Source organism: Polypterus senegalus, chromosome 10, assembly GCF_016835505.1.
Source record: "Polypterus senegalus isolate Bchr_013 chromosome 10, ASM1683550v1, whole genome shotgun sequence".
NCBI lineage: Eukaryota > Metazoa > Chordata > Cladistia > Polypteriformes > Polypteridae > Polypterus > Polypterus senegalus.
In genome coordinates, this window is record NC_053163.1 from 75950930 (window position 1) to 75976728 (window position 25799).

At 35.1% G+C, this 25799-nt stretch overlaps 1 protein-coding gene across 5 annotated transcripts in view; it reads left to right on the top strand.

The window, feature by feature from the left end:
• elf1 (E74-like ETS transcription factor 1) overlaps positions 1–25799 on the top strand; it is a 232502-nt gene that overhangs the window by 173884 nt on the left and 32819 nt on the right. For all 5 annotated transcript variants that reach the window (XM_039765994.1, XM_039765996.1, XM_039765993.1 and 2 more), the window contains 2 exons: positions 21610–21981; positions 22958–23129. In XM_039765994.1, coding sequence (XP_039621928.1) covers positions 21910–21981; positions 22958–23129 — 244 coding nt within the window. In that variant the 5' untranslated portion in view covers positions 21610–21909. The remainder of the gene's footprint in view (positions 1–21609; positions 21982–22957; positions 23130–25799) is intronic.

Sequence of the window (25799 nt, forward strand, 5' to 3'; positions counted from 1 at the left end):
CACAGAAAGGAATTGTTAGGCCAGGCCTGCTGGCTAAAGTTTAACTCCATGTAATATTTATAGAGCAAATTTCCTTTGAAATAGTTAAGTGGTAATGGTTTGGATTCTTTCCCTACTTCTTTAATTACATAATGCCTTTATTTTTAATAAAGTTACATAATTCATAATGATTATTAATTTTCAGTTGTTTGGTATTTAACAGAATACCCTCTTTAGTAAAAATTCCAATAACATTTCTAATGCTCAGGCTCAAGAGATAGCTGAAGTAACTTTATTTGAGTGTTTTCACATTTGCCCTAGAAATGTAAAAGGTGTGTGGTGGGTTTAAAATCCTTATCATTCTCTTGCACGTCAATTGTTCAGCCTCTTCCTGTTTCTACTGGTTTAACTGCCCAATCTTTTTTGTATGTAGTATTTACTGACTATGAGGACTCATAATATCATGAATAAAGATACAGTGACACAATCAAACAGTGATAAACACTGCTGCCTCACCACTCCAGGGATCTGGGTTGTATTTACAACTGTGTTTCCAACCTTATACAAAATGTTAATTTATTGTACAGTTTGATTTGGTAACATCATGATCATCTGCATTTTGTGAAGTTCATCACAATGATGCTGCATGTTGTTGCATATGTGGACCACACATGGCATGGTATAATAGTAATAATGATAAATTTTTTTATTATATCACGTGACCTCGTGATAGCCATCTTATTTAAGATTAAGCAACTTTATTATTTTCCAAACTTTGTTAAAAATAAATAAAAAAAGTTGAGCATTTCAATTTGGAAGATTGATTTGGTTCTGATTCTGTGATTATTTAGTTACTTTGAATTTAGTTTTGCCCTGTAAATTGGTTTGCCCATCTCTGTCCTTGATTGGTTTATGGAGTCATTATTGTCATGTGTACTGAGTACAGTTAAAATTGTACTTAGAAGTGCTAATCATCCTGCAACACATTGAAAATCTCTGGCACCATGGTACTGTAGTGAGTAAAAGTACTTTACCTCAGAACGTTTGTCTTTCTTACCTGAAGTAACTACCTTATTATAAAATTAGTGTATCATTGCCCATGGTCGTCTAGTGACTCTGTCAGTGTTTGGCTATCAGTGAAATTGTTTTCCATTCTAATACATTTCATTTTTTAATAGAGACATACACAACAGGTTGTGTTTACTCTAGGAAGTACCCGTAGCCTTCAACATTCAAAAGATGTGAATACTTGGTTAATTGGCTTGCTATGAATGAGGTTGTCAGCGCGCATGAGTGTGTTCATAGGAGTGAACTGGTGGTCGTGGATTCTTGCTGCATGCCCAGTGATATTGGAATAGGCTCTAGCTATGCAAACTGCAATATTGGGAAAAGTGGCTTTATTAGTTAAATGGGAGCCTGGTGCTCACCTGAGTTGATTTATTAAATAGAATTATTAAATCAACCTTATTTGTTGTTCATCTGAGAAAAAAAATGAGTGATTACATTAAGGCACAAAGGATATTTGTCTCCAATCTTCCATTTTGAACCTCTCAGCATGATTTAGGCTTGTGGCACTATCATGCATAAGGCAGGGACCAACCCTGAATTGGGTGCCAATCCGCCATAGGGTACAGTTATATTTATACCTACTATCACTGTGATAAGTGTAACTTAAAGTTAACTGGTAATCTAACCTGCATGTCTTTGGGATGAGGAAGGAAACCCCAAGTGCCCTGAGGGAAACTTGAAAGGTTCACATAGACAGTAATTAGGCCAGGACTAGACTAGGAGTCTATTGCTGTGAGGCAGCAGCATTAACTGGTGTACCATCTTGCTTGTACTGTATGTTATGCATATAATAAGTCTTTGCAAAAATAAAAAAAAAAAATCAATTTTTGTAACTTGCTGATAAATAAAGAAATCGTCAGTAAGGCATGTTTGAGACCCTATTTTGCATATCTGATTTTAACAACCACATTGATTTTACATAGTTTTGGAAAAATATGGTAAGTTTAAATTTAATTTGGATAGGTGAAACAAAAAACAATTGAATAATTAGTACTATTTTGGTTGCACATTCTTAGTAATGACACACTCGTTCTGAACGACTTTTGTTTTAGGGAAATGAAGGCACCAAAAAGGAGCTCCAAATGCAAACAGTCATTTGACAGGCAAAAGCTGTATACCATAAAAAATGAGACTTGAAACAAAAATGTAGTGCCTAAACAAGAGCTAAAATTCTTTTGAAAAGCTTTTCAGAACTCCTAGCTACTTTGTGATCATTTCTGTCAATAACTAGTGCAAAGCAAGAGTCTTTTGTGATTTTTATCCATATATTCAAACACAGCTACTGTTACAGCATCTTCCTAAATTTCATCAGCAATTGTGACATCATGCGTAGCTTTGACATCAGAACAATTCTGTTGCTTGCAAAAATACTTCAGCAAACATAGAAGAAGCCACAAAAATGCACCATTAACAGAATTCTAAAACATAATAACCATAAGAAACCATAAATCTAAAAAATACATAATCATGCCATAATAATCTTAGAAGCATAAAAGTAGAATAATAACACTTAAGTGAGCACTGTCACAAACACTTTGATTACTTATTTATGAAGTTGAGCTGGGTCAAAATTTTCACTAGACTAGTTAAAGAAATGGATTGAATACAAGCATTTTATTAAAACAGTGTAGGATATTATATTGAAAAATCAAAGTTCATATTTTTCAGCTATATAACATAATTTAGTTCCTTGCCCTTTGTTTTTCAAGTCTTGGAGTCACAGTTCAGTGTTAGTGTCTGTTTAACTTGTTTCCTCTTCTTTTACCTTTAATGTTAAGTCTTGATGTATTCTCTAATAAGCCTTATGTTCTTAGATATGATGAAAATATTTTATTTTTAGCTGAACTGTAGATGAGGCCAGTAAAAGTGTACAATGTTTCCCAGTAGCAAAACATAGCTGTAAACGTTATGCCATCATGAAAGTGGAGTGGAAGATACTGGATTAAATACGTTACTGTGCACATCATGAGCTGGAAGGTATTCAAATCATTTCATTTTAAGTCAGGTAAAACCAAATGGGAGTACTGAAATCATCTGTTGTCAAACTAAAGTTAAGACATATCAGACATCTTTCACCCATCTATCTTCTAAACCGACTTTGTCATAAGCAGGGTTCTGGGGAAGCTGGAGCCTATCTACAAAATGAAAGCTAAAAATAACTAAAACAGGCAGTCAAACCAAATAGATCATAAGGTAGAAAATAAAGTGGAAGGGGAGGGTGGAGTGAACATTATCACACAATATGAACTGAACAACATATACTGTAGTAGAGAGAAAAGTTTGGAAAGCTGGTTTTTGTTGAATCTCCAAGAACTGGATACTATATGGATGAAACAAAACCAAAAGCACATGAATAATCCACTCAATTGGATTTTAGGGCGTCCAGGACCCCTAGCCTATCTTGGGCAAACCTGAACAGAGTGCCAGTCTATTGTATGATTCACTCAGTTTCACAAGGGAAAATGGCAAACTTAAAACAAAAAGACCAGGGGCCTCATGTATAACGCCGTGCGTAGAACTCGCACTATAACATGGCGTAAGCACAAAAGCCGAAATTTGCTTACGCACAGAAAAATCCAGATGCAGGAATCTGTGCATATTCCAACTTCTACGTTCTTCCGCTACATAGATCCCGATCAGCGTGAAAAGTAATGCTCGTGCACGCGCTTTATGTAATGCCCCAACTCCTCCCAGAATTACGCCTCTTTGAATATGCAAATCAATATAAATCGCCCTTAAGCTCAGCCTTCTTTGAAAAGACAATGGGAAAAGCATGGGGGAAAATATAAGAATTTCAGCGAATACCAAGTTGAGGCAAAGGAAAAACATACTATTTGTTGAAATAAACCGTGGTATAATCAACAAAAGGAAGTTTATCGAGTGACATAGCATGTTGGAGAAACTTGAAAGCTCACGTTCACAAAATCGCACAGTGCCGGAAATAAAAAAGAAGTCACATATCAAAGTCGTCGTGAAAAGGTGAGTTGTAGCCCACTGTCTGAGTGTCATATGAAAGCTTATTAGGGTACAGAGAAAAAAAGGCACACAGTGGGGAAAAAGCACGAAATGTCAACTTCAGTCTCGACATTTCCACTTTAATCACGTAGTTTATTTTGTCATTAAAGTAGAACATCATCAACTTTGTCTTAAAATCGTTTAATTAACCAGTTTCTCAAATCACATCGTAATTAAAGTAGCGCGTTTAATGCTTTGTTTTGTATTTGATCTTCTATGTGCACTATGTGTGTGAATCACTACTGACTTCTTAAACTGGCTCTCTTCCTCCAACTGGACACAGAATCCATTACATTCGTGATATTACAGCTCTCTGAATAACTAAAATACTGAGATGTATACAGTACATGATATCATTTTTATGATGATAGGAGTTAAGGCATGTTATTAAACATGGGTTTCACGTCGATGAAATAATTTATTGCAGCAGTACTCAGGGGCGGCTCTAGGCTTGTGGTGGCACTGGGCAGAGGAAGAATCAGTGGCTCCTTCGCCCGCCAATGTCAGTAAGGTAGCTCATGCACGGTGGATGGCCACGTCCGTTGCAGACACTGCATAGCCGCCTCGTGCTCATGACACAAGCATTTAACTTTTGCCGAAATTTGTCGCTGTTTTTAGCTGTGTTGTTATTTTCTCTTTCTGTTTTATATTCAATATATATTGGCGTAGCCGCCACTGCAGTCCTTGCTTTTCTTTCCCCAAATAACCGATCGCCACACAATCAGCTCTGTAATAGAAGTTAAGCCATCTGTAAGCTTAGCGCCGATTCTTCAAAACGTTTAAGGAACATTGAAATATCTTCGTAGTACATGTTTAATTATTCTGTCTTTCACGACACTCCCAGTGAAGAATATAGATTATTTAAATGAAGTTAAAGATTTATCTGTATAATTTAATAAACATATTTTGCTGCATTTCACCTTAAAAATGATATCGTCATCATATGTAAATACGCGCTTTATAAAGTGGCTCAGGTTGTGCAATATTATAACTATAGTGCAAGTTTACAGTGGGGTGATTGTACTTATAAGTACAAACAGTTCTACAAGGTGCAATTGATTGAGTGCATTTAAAGTTCTTGGGAGGAAACTGTTTCTGAACTGCGAGGTCTGTACAGGATAGGCTTTAAAAGGTTTTGCAGTGGCTGTAACAGCGTGTCCTTGAAGCTGTATACCGATCAACTGCTGCTGTGATTCACACTCAGATACAATGATATAAATACTCCGAGTGCTGCAGTGAGAGTAATGTGGAAAAAGATGATCCGGTGTGGCAACTCCTAACGGGAGCAGCTGAAAAAAGAAGAAGAAGGAGAAGTGAGAGTAGCAGCGCTAAAGCAGTTATGGTATTTGGAATACTATGGCTGTTCCCTGGACCATTATATTGTTACAAGTTAATTACAATCAGATGCGTTACACCAATAAACAGTATGCGGTTAGTTTCAGTGTATTTATAAAGCCGCGTCAGGAAAATAAGGTGTAACCACACAAGAACAGTAGCACTGAATTGACGCTGGGTGTCGGCAGTCTGCAAAACCGAGCGGAGAACTTGCGTACGACAAGGTATGAGGTACCGTGGAAAAGTGCGTGGCTTTACGCCAAGTGTAGGTTTTATACATCATGATTTGAACGTGGAAAAGTTCTTACGCAACTTTTCTGTGCGTACGCACCGTTTATACATGAGGCCCCAGGAGATGAGAAGAACACTACATATAAATGGGTCAAGGTTAAAACCAGGAAGTCAGAAAATGACAAAGCCCAATTCTCAATTCAAAAATCAAAATCAACACCCCTAAAGTCTTTCATGAAAAGAAAAGCACACAAATGTTTTTGAAATCACTATCAAGAAGCTTGAACATGGAGGAATGGACACTGCAAAAGTGACATAGTACATAAAAGATAAGGATTGGACTGATAGCTTTGTGTTTAAAGTCCAGAGCCTTAGCCATGATGTCATGCACCATCAAAATATTTTTACAACAGTTCCTAATTATCCACCTTTTTTGTTATAAGGAGATACAGAGTGGAAGGACACCTATAAAACGGAGGTGAACACAGGATATCAAGCAAAAGAACGTGGTAGCCAGATTGCCATTCTTAAAAACAAAAATCATTTCCCACAGTCAAAAAATAAAACTAAATTTCAGTGAAAATGTAAACATTATTAGATTAATCACGTTATGAAATAATAAATTAAAAAATGCACCAAAATTGTTATTAATTGGTTTTGTTTTCTGTTTTTTCCACATTTTGCAAGCCTTTATTTGGGACTTTATACATGCAATCATAGGGTCTTTGAGTTGATGAATCTATTTCGGATTCCATTTTGTTGTGATGGAGGCTGCTTTTATAGGTTTTTTTGTATATAATTGTCAGTGAAGATGCCAACACAGAAGAACTGGAGGTCATGACCTGTGATGTCATTGGGTCAATAGTTTTAAGGTGCACAACATACACTCAGAGACTATAGATAAAAAACTTAACTTGTTGGGATGTACTATGCGTCATTTTTTTCCTTAAATACCAGACTTGTGAACTTCAATTTTCATTTATAACATTTGGGTTGTGGTAAAAGACAGGACTGATAATTGGCTGTAGACTTTAGCTTGATATTATATTGTTAACTCTTTTCCTGGTACTTTCAAAAAATTCACTTACCTTTTCCAGCAGGTATAACAAAAATGATCCTAACAACAAATACATATCACGCTCACTTATGCTGGGCTGGTTACTGCAACCTGTGCATCTTTGAGATGAGGAAGTATGTAAAGTAGAAAACGTACAGACAGGGAAAATTTGCATGGATCAAATAAGACCATTTTTGGACTAAATCTGTTAAAAAGGTGGGTGGTGTCATGGATTAGTGCCTGTAATGAAATTGCATAATAAACTATTGGCACATTCTGTTCCAAGGTGAATCAGGCATATTCATGTATCTGCTTCAGATGATGTTTTCACAGATGAGGCCTAAACTTAAGTTCAAGTGATATAAAAAATAAAATTGTGGCTTTATATGTACAGGATTGATAACAAACTCTTGGGTTGTTAGCAAAGTCTAGAACTGTCTACAAATTCAGGCTCTTTTAAGCTTGATATAAATTCTTAAATTATGCTTAACTTTTTTCATTTTTATTTAAACATGAACTTTATCTTAATATTTTTGGCCACTGCATGAGTAATTAATTTTAAATGATAGATATTGTTGTTTCTTCATATAACCAATATAAACCTATTACTTGTTACCAGCTCTAGTTATTAAATTTATTTTAAATAACAATTTTTCACTGCTTTGTAAGCATAACTGGCAGTTTCATCTTTCATAGTAAATGCTGGTATATCAATAGGAAATACTTAAATATGAATATATGATGTGATAAAGCCAGATATTTATTCACTTGCAAATCCTTATTTCAACTACAATGAAGCTTACTTGTAGAATTTATTAAAAGTTGGATATTTTTTTACAGAACAATATAAGAAAAAAACAGTAACATAGTTAAGATAATAGGGGTCTGATTTGAGAGAGGACTTAATAAAAGCATGAAAGTGCTACAGAAATATTTAAAATCTGTAAGCAAATTTGATTGGAAGTTGTGCAAATTATGACTACATGAGCCATTATTGTTTGTCGAGTAAATCGGAGGTATCTGCCTGATGATTTTGTTATCAATGATACAATAAGCATTAATGATCATTCCTAAATTAATTGGTAATTAGTCCCCATGCATTTGTCTGTTTTCATGAAGCACTTTTAATATGACATTCATTTGCATTGTATAAATAGAACATTCACAACAGCATGTCTCAGCAATGACAGCTCTTCAAACAAACATATTAGTAATGTTATCACCCATTAAATTACCGTACTGATACTGTATCACTAAAACCTCCAAGCACAGTTAGAAGTTACCTTGACGGCTCATAAGAGTGATAATTACCGATACTGTGTTTTGAATGGAATGATAATAAATTGATCAGGTAAATGTGTAAGGTCTGAATAATTGTACTAGTCATACATGCATCTCTATGAATATGCACTCAAAGGTGGCTGCCGTTTTGTCTGGTATTTAAATAACATTTTATAATAGTAAATGTTTAGCCAAAGAAGACAATTGAAAGTATATTAAGAAAAATACTGTATGTACCCCCTATTTGAAAATGGGACAATATTAATCTAACAAGTGCATCAAGTAAGTGACAGATTTAGAATCACTAGTATCAAGTTGAAATCACAAAGTATAATAAGACATAAGGAATGGACAGATTTCAATGAGTCAGCAATCAGTAGAGTCAAGTTTGTTTTTTTTTTCTTACACTGCCAAGTGTTTTAGTAGATTAAAGAAAACGACAAATGCTAACAGTTATTATTAAGATTGTTTGCTATTGAGTTCCAAAATGAAGCAGATTATTCAAACAAAAATTCTCTATATTTCTTTTAAATTAATTTTGATTACACAACATTTTCAAATCTTTTTAATCCACTTCAGGGTAAGTGAGGGCCAGTCCTTTACAGGGTCATCTTACACACACCACAATCCCAGTCACACGAGGCCAAGAGGGAATTGACAACGAAACCAGCACATGTTTAAATTGAAGAGGAATGGGGAAAAAAAATGTTTTACTTTTGATAAAGATTTTTTCTACACATTGCAGATGATGCATCACACAGTGCAATCATTAGAGTTATAATACATCCTTTGTTTACCTATTTAGACATTTTGTTTGCAGTGGAAGTATTTCTGAGAAAATACAAAATTAAATATTTAGCATTGTAATTATGGCAGAGGTCAGTCTGTGAAATGCTTCATTAATGTAAGTCACAACCTTAATGCACAAATTTTACCACCCTTCAACAACCTGTCAGCTAGTGCTTTCATGTTTTTTATTGAAAAACCAGTTCAAGATATATATTTTCCCAGATGACTGCATACATAGAAAAAAAAACCAAAAGAGTTAAAATGAGTCCACCAGAGATGAAATGCATGGAATAAAACAATGAATTTAGGTGAGAATATTATGTGCTATTGAAAGCTGAATAAAATAATATTTATGAATGTAATGGGCAACTAGTCAACTAATGCCTGTTAATAATTTACGTATGTATCTACAACTTGATAAAGTAAATGTGAAAGTGTATCACATAATCTCTGCATAGCAGCCACAAGCAACATGGCTGCAGCCATGCAAAGATGGATGCAAAATAGTGGCACCTGGGACCAAAAACTATCTCAAAATGGTGGTAAGGTGGTGTCCCAGACAGAGCAGTAAACCAAACACTTTCGGAAATGCTCAAAAATTTTAAAAATGATTTTAAATAATTCCAAATGTATTAAAAGCAAAGATTAATTACAGTAAACTTTTAAACAGATCAGAAGGAAAAGGAACATAAAAGAAACCCATTACAAAACTGCTGGAACACTGTCCTTTAACATGTATGCTAACCTTTAAAGAAACACAACATAAAAATATAAAGTGAAAAGAGGGTCTAAGTGGATTGTTCACATTTGCAAAATGATATGTACATAGCCGTGATTAGCATTTTGCACTCATTAGCAACACAAAAGGCACCATTTTATGGCACTTGATATTCATCAGGCTGCTCACCTTCAGGTGCGTTTCTTTCAGTTTCTTCCAATGTGGTCCTACAGTTCTATCTTGTACTAGGAAGGCTGTTGCAACCTTTTTAGGTACACTGACTCTGCTAGCACCGGACAGACACCATGCTTTATAGAATCTACACACCTTTCAGTGACTTTTTGTACCCTATAGTGGCTGAAATTGAATTGATCCTTGGTCATTATCACATGATTAACAGTGCACACACCCAAAGCATCTGCCAGAAAATCAGCTGATATGCAAATTTTCTCACAAAGCAACTTACCTCTCAGTTGTATGTAAAGTCTACACAAGTCTGCACAAACTTTTCTTACTGATAATAACGTCTTCTCGGTGAAGATGTTTAAAATCAGGAAATCATATCAAAATCAGTCCCAGATTGGAAGAGGGTCTTTTGCTTTGAATGTAAATATAGACAAATTTTAGTTTTTTGCCTATTTTATCTAGTTTTCACAGGGTAATCATTCATTATGTACTATTCTTGTTAGTTTCATAAAGCATCATGTAATGGTATATACCGTGAAATGAGTCATGTATAATAAATTAAGATGACATTAAAAGCTTCTCTTATTTTTTCTGCTCAGTTTGGTGCATTCATGCATTGCCTATATTGGTAAGGCTCAGAGCCAAGCTTATTAACAGTCTGAGCAAAACAAAAAATCAACAGTACAATAACACACTCAATAGAACATTTTTAAAATAAGGCTTTAATTGGAATATTTGATCCCCTCCCCTCAAGCAAAATTACTGTACAATTAGTCTATACTTTTGAAGCAGCTATTTAATAAAAATTAAATTTTTGATAATTTACGTAATTTAAATTACTCATTCCAAGGTAGGTTTGCTCGAGTCTGAATAAAAATTTAATTTTTGATAATTTACTTAATTTAAATTACTCATTCCAAGGTAGGTTTGCTCGAGTCTCTGGCCTATCACAGTATCATTTAAGCTTACTAATTGTGTTGTTTTAACATATAATTTAAAAGAAAAACTAACAAAAGCAAAACAAAAAAAACATTTTAAAAGTATGTATATGGTTACTTCATTAGTGGCAATTATAAGTGTATGGGTGGGGCTAAGCCTGTTTTAACTGCAGGTGACAAAAACAGTTTAATTTTGGTTAGTGTTCTGGTTGTAGATGTATACTATGTATAAATTTACTGTATCTGTTTGAGAGCATTCCCATCTTGTGGAATGAAAAGAGGTATAATCAGGTGTAAGCCAACACATTTTTGTGAACCTTTTAAACATTTTCTTGATGCACCGGAATACTGTGATTATGTCTCACTTTAAATTGCAAAGTCTGGCGTCCATTCAACATGTTATCTAGAGGAGCAAATCTTTTATAGCCCATCAAAATCTAAAATATTTCGAAAGAGAATGTGATTAAAGAACATCATAATTTGCAGTTTGTTCCAATTATCTGAAAGAATGTACTTAGATTAACTCAAGATCCATAACAATGCAGCATACGTGAACAATATGGGTAATTATTTGTAGTTTTAAAGTCATTTATTTTACTGGGAAAAAATTAATAATGAAAATGTTACAAATAATTCTTTCCTTTTTTAAAAGAGTTAATAAAATAGTACAAAAACTTTAAAAAATACTTGCTGATTTCAGCTTCTGACCATTTTAAATATGGCAATGTAAGGAGCCATTTAAAACAGAAATGATACATTTGTGCATTAACATGGTGAGCTGGGACAGACCCTTCATTGAACTGCTATTGCTGTGACCGCCTCGACTGCTTTGGTTGTTGAAATTTGATTGATGATTCTAGGCAGTGTAACTGACTAGTTTAGTTAACGTATGATGATGAGATGGAAAGACATACTCGATTTTACAGACAAGACATGTGTAATATTGAGGGTTAATTATTACATTTAAAGAGGAAGTGAAAAGATAAAATAGTCAATATTAAAAGGAAAATTTTTAAAAACTTGTAAACTCATGAAGGAAAAATAGTGTGAATGAAATGTGACAGATTGTTTTGCTGAGGACTCTTTCATGCTGTCTCTTGATGTTGTACTGAGTATGCCAGTTAACAAAGAACTTTGTATTTCAGTTAAGTTAGCCTTCAAGCTATCATGAGCCCATGATGGGTATCCCATGATCTGACATTAAAACAAAATGTTCAGTTTGCCAAAAATGCAAACATGAGCTCAGAAATATGCCTATGCACGGCTTTTCTTTCAAGACGTTACTTTGGAAAGGAAATATAGTTCATAGTTATTTTAATCAACCAATTTTAGTGTGCATGGAAAAGCTACCACCAAAACTGTTCTGTATAATTTCTGTGTACTTGGATGTTTGATACAAATGTGGCCTTTAAGTAAAACTTTTTTCCACTCTTATAAACTAGAACAAAGAATTAAAATAATTCAGTTTTCAGACATCCACATCATATGAAAATAAATTCAGAGACTTCTGTTAACATTTCTGTAGCATTGTAATGATTTGAGCAGACTTCTGTGATTGTATTTGTTACAGTATATGTGCATGTACTTAAGTCTCAGCCCTTTCCAATTGATCATCACTTACATCTTCTTCAGTTGTTCCTTATTTAATCTATCACTTGTAATTCACTCCTTCAATGGATAAATAAATAGCTTTGTCGCCTTTTTTTGTAATGGTTGCTTTTTGCATTTGTCTCAAATATTTACCTGTAATTCATAAGTCTAAGATGTTCTAAACACCTGCCACATCCTTGACCATACCATGCACTGTTCTGCTGGCTTTTCTGTAATTTCTGAATATGGCAGTATATTGTGCTATTGCTTAGTCAAGCATAAAGTAGTGAACAAGACAAACTGAATGGATCAGGTGTCAAAAGGTCTCAGATCACGTATGATTAATTTTATATAAGCATACCAGACAGAAGGTACTATGTTTTTTCCTACATATTGGAGACGTGTGTGTTTTTTCCCATATACCTGAGACATATGTGTTGTGCTAATTGGCAATTCCACGTTGGACTAGTGTTTTTGAGTGTAGAGGTGATCCTGAATGGTCTGTGCATTCATGTGGTTCAGGTTTGGTTCTTGCATGGATCCAGTTATTGACTCAAATGATTCCGGCCAGTGTGTCCCAGAACCAGAATAAAGAACAGTACAGTATCCACACACAACACAACTACCCACACAGATGTTCTGTGGAGCGCTGACTCAGAATTTGGCTGTTAGTATGATGTTGCACCTACACTCTTGCCGAGACTGTCCGAGACTGGAAATTTGTCAATAGACTTTCACTTTCTTTTGGTCTAACAAGAAAGAGAACAGTCTGTTGCAGGGTTCTTGAGATTCAATGAAAAGTGTAGTGTGGCATTAAGTATTTTTTATGTTGTATTATCTTTGGTGGCCATATCTGGCTGAAAAAAAAGTTAATTATAGTGAAATTTACATTTCATTAAAATTAAATCTTTTAAACATGATGTTGTATGAACATTTGTCCGGGCACACAACAGGTATTCTTTATTGTGAAAGTTTTGTTACTTTGGTATTCGTTATCGTGGGATTTGACCTTTATTATGATTCATAATTTAATCTTTTACAAACTACACAAATGATAAATGTGATCATGTTTTCTTTTGCAAATGGAAGAAATTCTTTTAAGGCAGAATAGCAGGGAATAAGTACTCTTTTCTGAGCACATTTTCCTGAATAAACTGGCTGGTTTCTTTACTAGGTTTATCATGTCAGTCTGAGTATGTGTCCATTTTTTCTGAGTCTTGCTCTGTTTTCAGTGGTGGTGTGTGCACATATTTTAGTTATTTTAAACAAAAGAAAGTATGACATTTGTAGAAATGTCTATGTTATGCTTTGGTGACAGTCCAGTGAATGAACACAAACATGAGATAAAACAACCTCATTAACTGTCTTATTTAACAACCTCGGCTACTGTAGGTTTGGTTGGTTGCTGCAGTCAGTGCATTGTGCTTGCTCAGGATTGGCTGATAATATAGTCATGGAGTTTTTTCTAATTTGCGACTCGTTCTACTAAACAGACAAAGGACGATCATTAACCAGTATTAGTCAAGTGAATTAAACTGTCAATCTACAGTGGTGAATATAAAATGCTAAAAACTGGTTTAGCTTGCCCTTCACACCTATAGTACATTACCTCTTGTTTTTCAAGTGACAAATAGCACTGCTTTATAATGAGCATGAAAAAGTTAACATTGTCATTTTTGTTGTAGATTAAAAAAATACCATGCCCATTATAACCATTAAAAATCCCAAAAAGCCGTAAGCCATTCATTTAGTGTCATGAAATGAATGATGTTACATATAATTATAATGATAAGGCTTTTGCTTTTGATAGTTTATAAATTTTTCTTCTCAAAAAGTTGTTTGGGCCTTATTTTAAGGTTTTTAGAGTTGAGGAAATTTCATTTTTACATTCATTTTTGTGCCTGGTATGGTTTTAATGATAATGAAAATAGATAGCAATCTCCTGCAACACTATGCTGCTTTTCATATAAGCATCGCCATTTTGAGAATTTTTTTTGACATTTGCTATGCCATTGCAAAATAAGGTCAATCAGAAGTGTGCAGCGCGTAACAGGTCAAGGGATAAAGGTCCCTTTGTACACTTTCTGGTTTTCCTTGAAAGATTCAACCTAAACCTTAAAAATGTCGTTTTGAAAAATTTCTGGTTATGTTTGTGTTTTAATGTTTTTCATAGATCTGTCTTTTCTATTTGACTATGATTTCAGTTACATGTATTGATCCTTGGTTAACATTTTTTAACTTCTCATTTATGGCCACATGTTTGGTTAAAATTCCTCTTCTGATTCATTTGTAACTAAGTTGTGCTGTTGTCCTGTACAGTTAGTAACCCAATCACCCAGCATTTTTAACCCTAGCTCTGTGCGCTCCCAGTACTCCAAGCCCCAATTACTTGTTTGCCTAAACAACATCTCATCCAGAACTGATTGGTCAGTCATTCTCTAACCCGCTAAGCTTTCAACAAGTTTATGGGGACAGCTGAAGCCTGTCCCAGCTAGCAAAGGGCACAAGGCAGGAACAACCCCTGGAAAGGGCGCCAGCAGTAGTGATCAAACTTATATTACATCTATAAAAGTTATCATCAACCAATTTGGCTGTTGAATGAATCTCAAAAATGCAGGGATGTAACAAGATAGAACTTGTTTCACACTTTTCCGTAAAGTGCAGGCAAATCGTTGATGACCAGTCAGTAAGGTTTTACCTAAATAAGAGAAGGCATTGGGAGGGATTCTGAAGCATTTCTCATTATGTATAGAATTCTACAGGATTCTTGACACATACTCACATCTATACAAAGGATCACGCGTTCTCAGTCAGATTAAATAATCCAGAGACTGATTTCTGTATCTAGTCAACCATATGCCTTATTGATTTGAAGATGTTTTTTGGCTTAGTTGCTTGCTAGAAGTTCTGTGACTGGGTTACTGCTTTTTGGTATCTCCAGCAAGGTTTGTGGTCAGAACGTACAGTTCATTATACCATTGATTTTTAACAAGACAGCCTCATAACCTAATTTTTAAGCAGTCATGCTTCAAAGGAAGATTGATATTTGTTTCTCTTCATATTCCAAATGTACTGATAATCCAAGTGACAAAACAATTCAATTTGGATCATCTCTGACAAGAGCAGACATTTCCTATAAGGCTAGCCACTTTAGCCTTTCAAATGATAGCTAATTGTTGATTTAGAGGCAAGATGATCCCAAAATTCGATCATGTAGTTCTCCACTTGTGATTACTCATCCTTCTCACTGTGTTTGTGCATAATATACAGTTGCATCATGTTTGTTTTATGTCAGCCATCGTTTTAATAGTAGCTTTGAACTTCTTTACATTGTCCCAATATTGTTAAGGAATATGTTTTATTTTCTAAGTATTTTTGTACCAGTTCCCAGACAATCATTTGTCTCTTTTAAATTTTTTGTCTTTTCTATTGGAAGTGACGATAGGTTTTATTTCATGTTACCTATTTTAATAAAAACACTGGTAAAATGGGAAATCAATAAATATTTCATGAAGTTATTTTAACGTGGAGGGTCCAGTAATTCAGAAAATCTTTAAATACAAACCGGATTCCAAAAAAGTTGGGACACTATACAAATCGTGAATAAAAACTGAATGCAATGATGTGGAGGTGCCAACTTCTAATATTTTATTCAGAATAGAACATAAATCACGGAACAAAAGTTTAAACTGAGAAAATGTATCATTTTAAGTTGATTCAGAACATATTCAGAATTTCAGAATTTAACAAATCCCAAAAAAGTTGGGACAAGGCCATTTTCACCACTGTGTGGCATCTCCCCTTCTTCTTACAACACTCAACAGACCTCTGGGGACCGAGGAGACCAGTTTCTCAAGTTTAGAAATAGGAATGCTCTCCCATTCTTGTCTAATACAGGCCTCTAACTGTTCAATCGTCTTGGGCCTTCTTTGTCACACCTTCCTCTTTATGATGCGCCAAATGTTCTCTATAGGTGAAAGATCTGGACTGCAGACTGACCATTTCAGTACCCGGATCCTTCACCCTACGCAGCCATGATGTTGTGATTGATGCAGAATGCGGTCTGGCATTATCTTGTTGAAAAATGCAGGGTCTTCCCTGAAAGAGATGACGTCTGGATGGGAGCATATGTTGTTCTAGAACCTGAATATATTTTTCTGCATTGATGGTGCCTTTCCAGACATGCAAGCTGCCCATGCCACACGCACTCATGCAACCTTATATCATCAGAGATGCAGGCTTCTGAACTGAGCGTTGATAACAACTTGGGTTGTCCTTGTCCTCTTTGGTCCAGATGACATGGCGTACCAGATTTCCAAAAAGAACTTTGAATCGTGACTCGTCTGACCACAGAACAGTCTTCCATTTTGCCATACTCCATTTTAAATGATCCCTGGCCCAGTGACAATGCCTGAGCTTGTGGATCTTGCTTAGAAATGGCTTCTTCTTTGCACTGTAGAGTTTCAGCTGGCAACGGCGGATGGCACGGTGGATTGTGTTCACTGACAATGGTTTCTGGAAGTATTCCTGAGCCCATTCTGTGATTTCCTTTACAGTAGCATTCACGGGCATCCAGTATGGTTTTACGGCCTTGACCCTTACGCACAGAGATTGTTCCAGATTCTCAGAATCTTCGGATGATTTTATGCACAGTTGATGATGATAGATGCAAAGTCTTTGCAATTTTTCGCTGGGTAACACCTTTCTGATATTGCTCCACTATCTTTCTGCGCAACATTGTGGGAATTGGTGATCCTCTACCCATCTTGGCTTCTGAGAGACACTGCCACTCTGAGAAGCTCTTTTTATACCCAATCATGTTGCCAATTGACCTAATTAGTGTTTATTGGTCTTCCAGCTCTTCGTTATGCTCAAATTTACTTTTTCCAGCCTCTTATTGCTACTTGTCCCAACTTTTTTGGGATTTGTTGACACCGTGAAATTTTGAATCAACATATTTTTCCTTTAAAATTATACATTTTCTCGGATTAAACGTTTGATCTGTCATCTACGTTCTATTACAAATAAAATATTGACATTTGCCATCTCCACATCATTGCATTCAGTTTTTATTCACAATTTGTTTAGTGTCCCAATTTTTTTGGAATCCGGTTTGTAACTATATTAGAATAAATGCCTGTAGGTACTGTATTTTTGACTTTAATAATAGCTCATCAGCTTTGCATTTTGTTTTTATGTATAACTAGCAAAATACCCGCGCTTCGCAGTGGAGAAGTAGTATGTTAAAGAAGTAATGACAAAGAAAAGGAAACATTTTAAAAATAACGTAACATGATTGTCAATGTAATTGTTTTGTCACTGTTATGAGTGTTGCTGTCATATATATATATATATACACACACACACACATATAAACATATATATACATATACAAAGTACATATATACATATATATATACATATCTACATATATACACACATACATACATACACACACATATATATATATATTTGTGTATATATATGTGTGTGTGTGTGTGTGTGTGTATATATATATATATATATATATATATATATATATATATATATACTGTATAGCAAAATACCTGCGCTTTGCAGCGGAGAAGTAGTGTGTTAAAGAAATTATGAAAAAGAAAAGGGAACATTTTAAAAATAACGTAACATGATTGTCAATGTAATTGTTTTGTGACTGTTATGAGTGTTGCTGTCATAAAGGATTTGATTATCATTATTTTATTCAATCAGGTTCGTATTTGGAGGATGTGTTATGTTCAAGTTACATTCCGTGTTTGTCAACCATTGTAAAGATAACAGGTTACATTCATCAATTCCTTTTTTACTGCATCAATAAACAGCTCGTCTTCCTCTTTATCTGAGATATCACACACTGCATGCACTGTTTTTTTTTACACTGTCTTCCTTTGGCTGGACATTGACTTTTTCCACCGTGTGCTTTGTTTCCGCAGTAGCTGCACTTATGAATATGCTTGTATGCGTCACTCACTTCATATTCTTTTGCTGCCTTCTCAATTGTGTAATGTGTTTTTTGCTCAGCGCTCTTTGGAGTTCTTGCTTTTTGTCTGCGTACTGCGTTCACAGTCAGTTCACGTGAACTGCTCGGAGTACATGCATCGAAGGTTCTCAGCTGTGCTTGTGCTGTCTCGTGTGATGTTGCGATGTCCACGGCTTTATTTAATGTTAGCTCAGACCCGGCACTTAAAAGTTTCTCTAGCACTTTCGCTGAGTTTGTGCCAAACACTAGTCTATCCCTGACTATCTCATTTTCGTTTGCATAAGCACAGTCCTTCATCCGCGAATATTTAGCGGCAGCGTGTCTATTGGATTGCTGCTGACGGACGGCCTTATATGGGCAGGCACTCAATTATGTGGGAGGCGTGACGATGAGGGACGCAACTCCACCTCACACTGCGGCCATGACCAAGCTGCAGGCTATGGCCGTATATATGCACATAAGCAGGTTCCAGTTATGACCGTTATGCGTAGAATTTTGAAATGAAAACTGTCTAACTTTTGGAATGAGCCTGCCAGATTTCAGCCTTCTACCTACACGGGAAGTTGGACAATTAGTGATGAGTCAGTCAGTCAGTCAGTCAGTGAGGGCTTTGCCTTTTATTAGTATAGATCAAGGGTGTTGGTAATTCTTGAGTTAGTTGTAACTAACTGAGAAAGTAATTACAAGATTATTTAATGCCACTGTGAACATCTATATCTTAATTAATATGTAATAGCACATCATTCCAGAATATGTCCATCTAGTCTATTGCCTTCTTTAGTCTGAGGTGTGAAACCATTTTTGATTGAGCTACGATTCTTCATGCAATAATGCTTAATGAACAAAAAAATCAGTCTCTGCTGACAAATGCTTGTTAGTTTTGATGCAGTGCTTGTTTTTCAAAATAAACAAATGATGGATTATTACATACCCGGACATTCCAGAAATCTGATATGCTGCATTTTAATACTGTAACACTGCTGTATGATGAATCCTGAAGAAAAACAAATCCATGCACTAATTTCAGAATTAAAGTTTCCCTTTTCCTCCTTTGACCACTGAGTTGTTAACAGCCCCATTGGAAAGTAATCAGAAGCCAACCTTTTAATAAATCTAGAAAGCGACTGAAAATAGGCCTTATAGGAAGAAGACAGAGCTTTACATAAAATACTGAAACCTCTTATCCCTGAGAGGTCATGTAATTTGGATTTAATCGTTAAAAAATGAATTAGAGTTTAATATGTTATATGGCCTATTTTATGTCATATTGACAACTTCTGTATGTAATGATTTAATTACAATATCAAAGATTTATTCTATATATCTGTATATATACCGAGCTATTCAAAATGAAAGAGCAGATTTCAAAAATGTGTTTCAAACAAACTATACAGAAACCCATTCCGCACATCACTGGATAGAGGAAAGTTCAAAGTTTAAAAGCCCTCCTTAAAGTACCAGCGCTGTTTCTCGTTTGTAGTAAAATGGCGACAACACCACAAGAGAAATCATTTTGCGTGCTGCAATTTGCGAAATGTGAGTCCATTGTTCAAGGGCATTGTGAATTCCACAGATGGTTCAACAAACAGCTGCCTCGTCATAAGCAAATTTACGAGTGGCATAAAATATTCGTAGAAGGTTGCATATGCAAGCATAAAAGCATTGGTCGTCCACACACATCAGATGAAAATGTCGAGCGTATCCATGGTTTGTTCAAGCGGAACCCTGAACAACACCATTCCAGGACGATGGATTAGAAGAAATGGACAACAAGATCTTACTCATCATCTATGGCCTCCTAGGTCTCCAGACCTTACCCACTGCGATTTTTATCTGTGGGGTTACATTATAGAAAGAGTGTTTGTTTCACCTGTGCCCGCTAATTGTCAAGATATGCCGACATTGAATTGAGTAAGCTGTGAATTCATTAACTAGGGAGCAGTTGACTCGTGTGTGACAAGAAATGGTCTACCATTTTGATGTTTGTCGCACTACACATGGTGCTCATTTTGAGTACATGCAACCTCAAGGAGTATAGGACCAAACTTTTAACTTTCAGTGATGTATGGAATGTGTTTTTGTCGTCTTATACAGTTTGTATGAAATACATTTTTGAATAAACACAGGGCTATTCAAACTGAAAGAGCAGATTTCAAAAACCAGAAATTTTGGAAATTTGAGGTGACTTGATGTTTGTGTGTATTAGGGTTATTTACAGTTTCTACATTGGCCTCTTGTTGGAGCCTGCATGGCCTCTGTGCTCCTTCAAGGGTTAATTGCTACCTAGCACCTTCTGCTACTAGGATAGGCTGTATTCCCTGAATGGATATGATTGAGTATTGCATTATGTTTACCAAAATGGATTAAGATTTGGCTAAACAGTTTTTATGTTCACCTGTAGTATATCTCAAACAGTCTTGTAAAAAAATAACAAAATAAATGCAGTGTCTCTGGTCACATGTAAGTAATAAAAAGTTTAACTTAATTGAGCTAAAAACCTGTTAAGTATGTTTAACTTCTTTATTCAAATTTTCTAAATTAATCATCAATTATATGAATCTGCTTTTTCTTTTGTGGAGCCGTAGACAGATGTTAATATTGGGCACAAAGCAAAAATGAACAGAGAACTGAATGAGAATGTGTACACAGTTTTGCAGTGAGTTGATTCAGCATCCCATTCAGGGTTAGCTCATGCTTTGAATTTCGTGATGTATTGCTTTCAAAAAGAATGAATCTTAAACAGAAAGTTTGCTTTCAAGACAGGTTGCAATATATCTTATCTTTGTGATACACTTCCCTTTTTTTTTAGTAATAAACTACTTTTTGATGAATTTCTCCATATTTTCTCCATAGTGTATATAGTCATTTGTAGCAAAAATGTACAAGAGGATTCCAAAAAAGGATACTTGATAATATATTTTGCAATTCCCCAAAATATTTTAAATGTATTATGTTTTCCTCTAAATGTGATATTTTTGCATGAATAATATTAGATATGTAGTAAGAAAATCAAAATAGAACTGGTAAATTCAAGTTTTGCACAATCTTCAGATTAAAGATAAACAACATTGCATCAAACAAATATGCAGCATTTTAATTTGTTAGTACATTTTGGACTGATCACGTTCAGTTGAATGAAGGAATTTTGTTTGTCCACTACTAGATGGATGTGAATATATAATACAGAGTAACATAGGTCAGGTTTTATTTTATTTTTTGCTTGTAAGCTTTGGGTGTGTTTCAGTTGACATCATTATTTACTTTCAGTATCAGGATTCTGCATAAATTAATGTATCTGATCATGCAGAAATACGCATCAGTTATTTCCTCTATTATCATCAAGCTATTTTCCACCTGTTTTTGCAGAAATATTAAATATGACTTATGACCAATGTCTTATGTTTCTTGTGTTATTTTTATCTTTCAGTGATTTACATTACTTCTTATGGGACAAGTCAATTGGTCACATAATTTCACCCTGATGGATACATGCTGTATATGAAAAAAAGACTGTGGTTTGTTATCTGATTGACTAAAAGGGCCAATCAATAAATCAACTTCAAAGTCCCACTGACTCGTCTGTAGACACATCACACCATCTGGAAAGAAACTGAAGAGCTTCGACTTTCTGGTACAAAGTGACGGCTTCCTGTATTCTGGCAGATTACCTGAGAGAGGGAACCCCCCTCTCTCCTTATCTCCAAAATCTACTAGTGGCCTAGGCGTAATGGCAACAGTGGTCCACCCAACAGAGCTGGTGTTTGAATTTGCCAGCAATGGGATGGATGAAATAAACCAGGTAATGCAAACATATTTTCTTGCATACTATAGCTGGTAAGATTCTTTGTTTCACTTGCAGCTTAGTAATATAAAATTCAACTAATTTAAATTTCAAGCTTGTTTTTAGTTTTTATAGCTATGACTTTTCTCTTAGATACAGAAATAAGTATAGTGGGTGGAAGAACGCTGAGGAAGCAGTTTTATCATTGTTTATCAAAAAAGGAACTTAGGAGAAGTGCATTCTGTTAAAGGACAAGCCCTGTTTAGATATTTGTAATGGAAATGCTATTTCTGCTAGTTACTTATAATAGACTGTGGTTTTCCTTTTAGATTGTGTCTAACTTTATTTATTTAATATTAAAATCTGAAATGTACCAATTGCACATTGAATAAAGTGACTTTCTTCTTTATACAAATCATGCTTTATATTTGAGCTTTTAGGGATGTGAAGCCATCCTACACTGCACCAGTATGTTGTTTTTAAATACTTCTTTTAAGTATCACTGCTTTTATTATATGTTTTAATTGATATCTAGCTTTAATTTGATGCTTGTTTCAGGTCCATTTAACTGAATTAAATGAATTATGCTAACAGTTTAAACATAGCTGAACATATGTTATTTATACATATTCTTAATTTGAAAAATTGTTTAATACAAGAAAGCAATACCTATATATTCTTAATATATGTGAAATAAAAGTCAATCTCAGGATTTTATGTAAGTCACTGGAATGACAAAGATAAAGAAACATTCACATTTATTAGTCACTCACTGTTTAGCACTGAACTCAGTGCCTGTGCTTCCTGTAAAGTCATATTGTGTATTTTAAAACAAACATTGTGAACTATGTTCTATACAGTTAGGTTGAATGGAAAATATAAAGTCTACTTGATATGTCTCAAGCTAAGAGCAATGCTAATAACAGCATTTTAAAGATAATGCATATTCACTTAAATAGTGAATTTTAATTAAAAAAATGTGTTTTATGTCTAGCTGGATGACCCCTCTGTGTTCCCGGCAGTAATCGTGGAACAGAACCCTGCTGCGGATCTCATGCAAGTGTATTCAGGGCTGGAATCGGATGAAGTTCCTAATGGGATAATGGCTGATACCTCTTTGGATGTTGCAGCAGAGCAGATCATTGGAAGCAATATTGCACTTGCAGGTTAGAATCACATCATTAGGCAGCTAAGCACCATATCTGCTGAATGTGCTCTAATTTTGTGATGAGTGCAATTAATTTCATCCAAATGAAGGGAGCTGCTGGTGTAGTCTATTGTTCTTACCTGCTTTCATTAATGTTACTTAATGCTGCTATATTTGTATTTATTTTTAGGACTATTCCTATTACAAGCACCACAAATGTAACATATTAGACACATGAACAATATTCAGTGAAATGTTTGACCATTAAACTCCTGTTTTTGACTATCTCTTCTCTCTGTACTGCCTTGCCATTTTTTTTCTCTGCATCTGTATTGGAAGCCTCAGAGTATGTAACTTAACACTTTGCTTCCAGTTCCCACAGCAACAGACTTAAGTGGCTGAAGTAAGTGCTACAGTATTTCAGACAATGTCTATCATGTGGTAAAGGCATTTCAGAGAAGGTATGAAGTGTTGCAGTATTGTGTTGCCTTTGGGAATAAGGAATAAATAAGCAATCATTCCATGTTCCCAAAAAACAGTAAACACCAAAGAGACACAAAAATAATTGCCAGAAAGTTTAAGAGTATACCTTTGCCTATCAGAAGTGGCAGGTTATTTGCTTTAAACTCTTATCTTTAATAATTCCTACCTTCTAAGATTTTGTAAATAATAGCTTTCCTGATTGTTTCCAAATTATAACCACCCTTTTCCATATTATAAATATAATTTCCTCTGTAATTTTATTTGCTTGGAAGGAGGCAGCCACTTAACCCCCTCCCAACATTTACTTTTTGAATTCCTCCACATCATTTTTAGAGGCACGAGAGTCCAAGTGAAGTGTAAAGGTCTCCACATATAGTACCCTCTGGTGGCTTATTAGTGCCTCTGAATTTACAAATGGTTATATTCCATTAAACAACAAGGCAGTAAAATGAGTTCTTGGCCATCTAGCACTAGCTAGTAGATAACAGAGTCTCATTAGCATAATGTTGAGAATCCCTGGTGCCCTTTGGCTGTCTGAGGAACATGGGTCAAGCTCATTTTATGGTCCCTGTTTTTTTGCCCTTGTTCAGTACTCTGTAGTTTCCAAATTTCAGGTCCCCTAACATAATGCACACCTTCTCATTTAGGCCAGTCATTGGATATTACACCTACATTGATCTGATGATCACTCTCTTCTTTCCATAGTTGCAGCAAGGCTTTTGCCTCCTTTGGTTAGGAAAACCTATGTACTTTGGTGATTCTGGTGACTTGTCAGATAACCTCTATATCCTTTGTAATTCATGGTATTGTTTTATCAAAATGGCAATCAAGGTGCAAATTATGGGTGTCCTGTTAGATAACCTTGAAAACTTCAAAATCAAATTTACAGGGGGATAGGGTCCTTGAGAATAAATATTAATGATATGTCATGGTATTATAAATCACTAAGTGCCCTCTACTGGGTTTGTAATAAAATATGCTCAAGTACAAACACTGAAGATTTGGATTTTATCCAAAAAAACAGTGTGCTTATGTTGCATATAGTGTTAAATAACTAGAATTATGCCATTGGTTTACTATATGCAGTTACTTTATGCAACATTACAAGATTGTCATTTTAGCCAGTGATATTTCATTTAGCCTAATTCCACCCAGAAATTAAAAAAAGAAAAATGTTTTAGGTTATCTGATTCTAAAAAAGATAAAAAAAAGTTAAGGAAAATGTTCCAAATGATGAAATTTTAACAGAACCTTTTGATACGGTTGAAGCGAGCATGAGCACAGTTACAGCAAGCAAGTAAGGAGCTTCACACAGAATGTCCTTTGCGTAGATAAAATTTGCCATTTTGCATGATTCTGGGTAAAAGTAAAAGTAAATATCATTTTGTATGTCAGAGTAAAATTTTAGTGATTAGCAAACACTGGAGCACTAATGTAACCCTGGATTACTACAAGGTATTTCCTACACTAGGGTTGATCAAAAACTCTTAGTTGAGTTTATAGATGGTCAAAGATTAGCATCTATTTACAAAAATTATACTAAAACCAGTAACGGCGTACTGGATGATAATGTGAAGTGAATACACTTGACATGAGCATTCCTAGTTTTCATACTCCTTCTCTGTCTCTGTTTAGCATTCGTTTGCTCAGAGGCTGATGCGCTTGCTGCTTCTGAGCAGCTCTTCTTTTCTCCACCCAACCAGCCCGCTGCTTCTCTTCTTTCATCGGCATCTTTTCGCGTTAAAACTGATTAAGTTAGTTTTTGTGTTGCAATTACTTAGTATGTTTTCTTTAATTTTTCACTTAAGCTGGCACTTAAGTCTTCAATCTGCCTCAAGAATGATTAACGAAGGTGGTAGGGAATGAAAAAGTCACCCATACGCATGCGCCGCACGGCCGCCATGCTGCGCGCTGCCGAGAGTTGATTCTACAATAAAATAAGATAAAAATAAAAAGATTAATAAAAACCATCACCCGGAAAGCGGATAGTAGACGTCATGTAGTATATGTGTACCAAATTTCAAGTCAATAGGTGAAACGGTTTGCAAGCTACAGGTGATTTAAAATCCTGGACAGACAAACAAACAGCCACAGTAACGTATTATATAAGAAGATATTTGAAATTCGAGATCCCAGCATTCATGGTTTATAGTATGTTTCTTGTTTCAAATCCAAATCAACACAGATGCTGAAAACCTTAAAATCG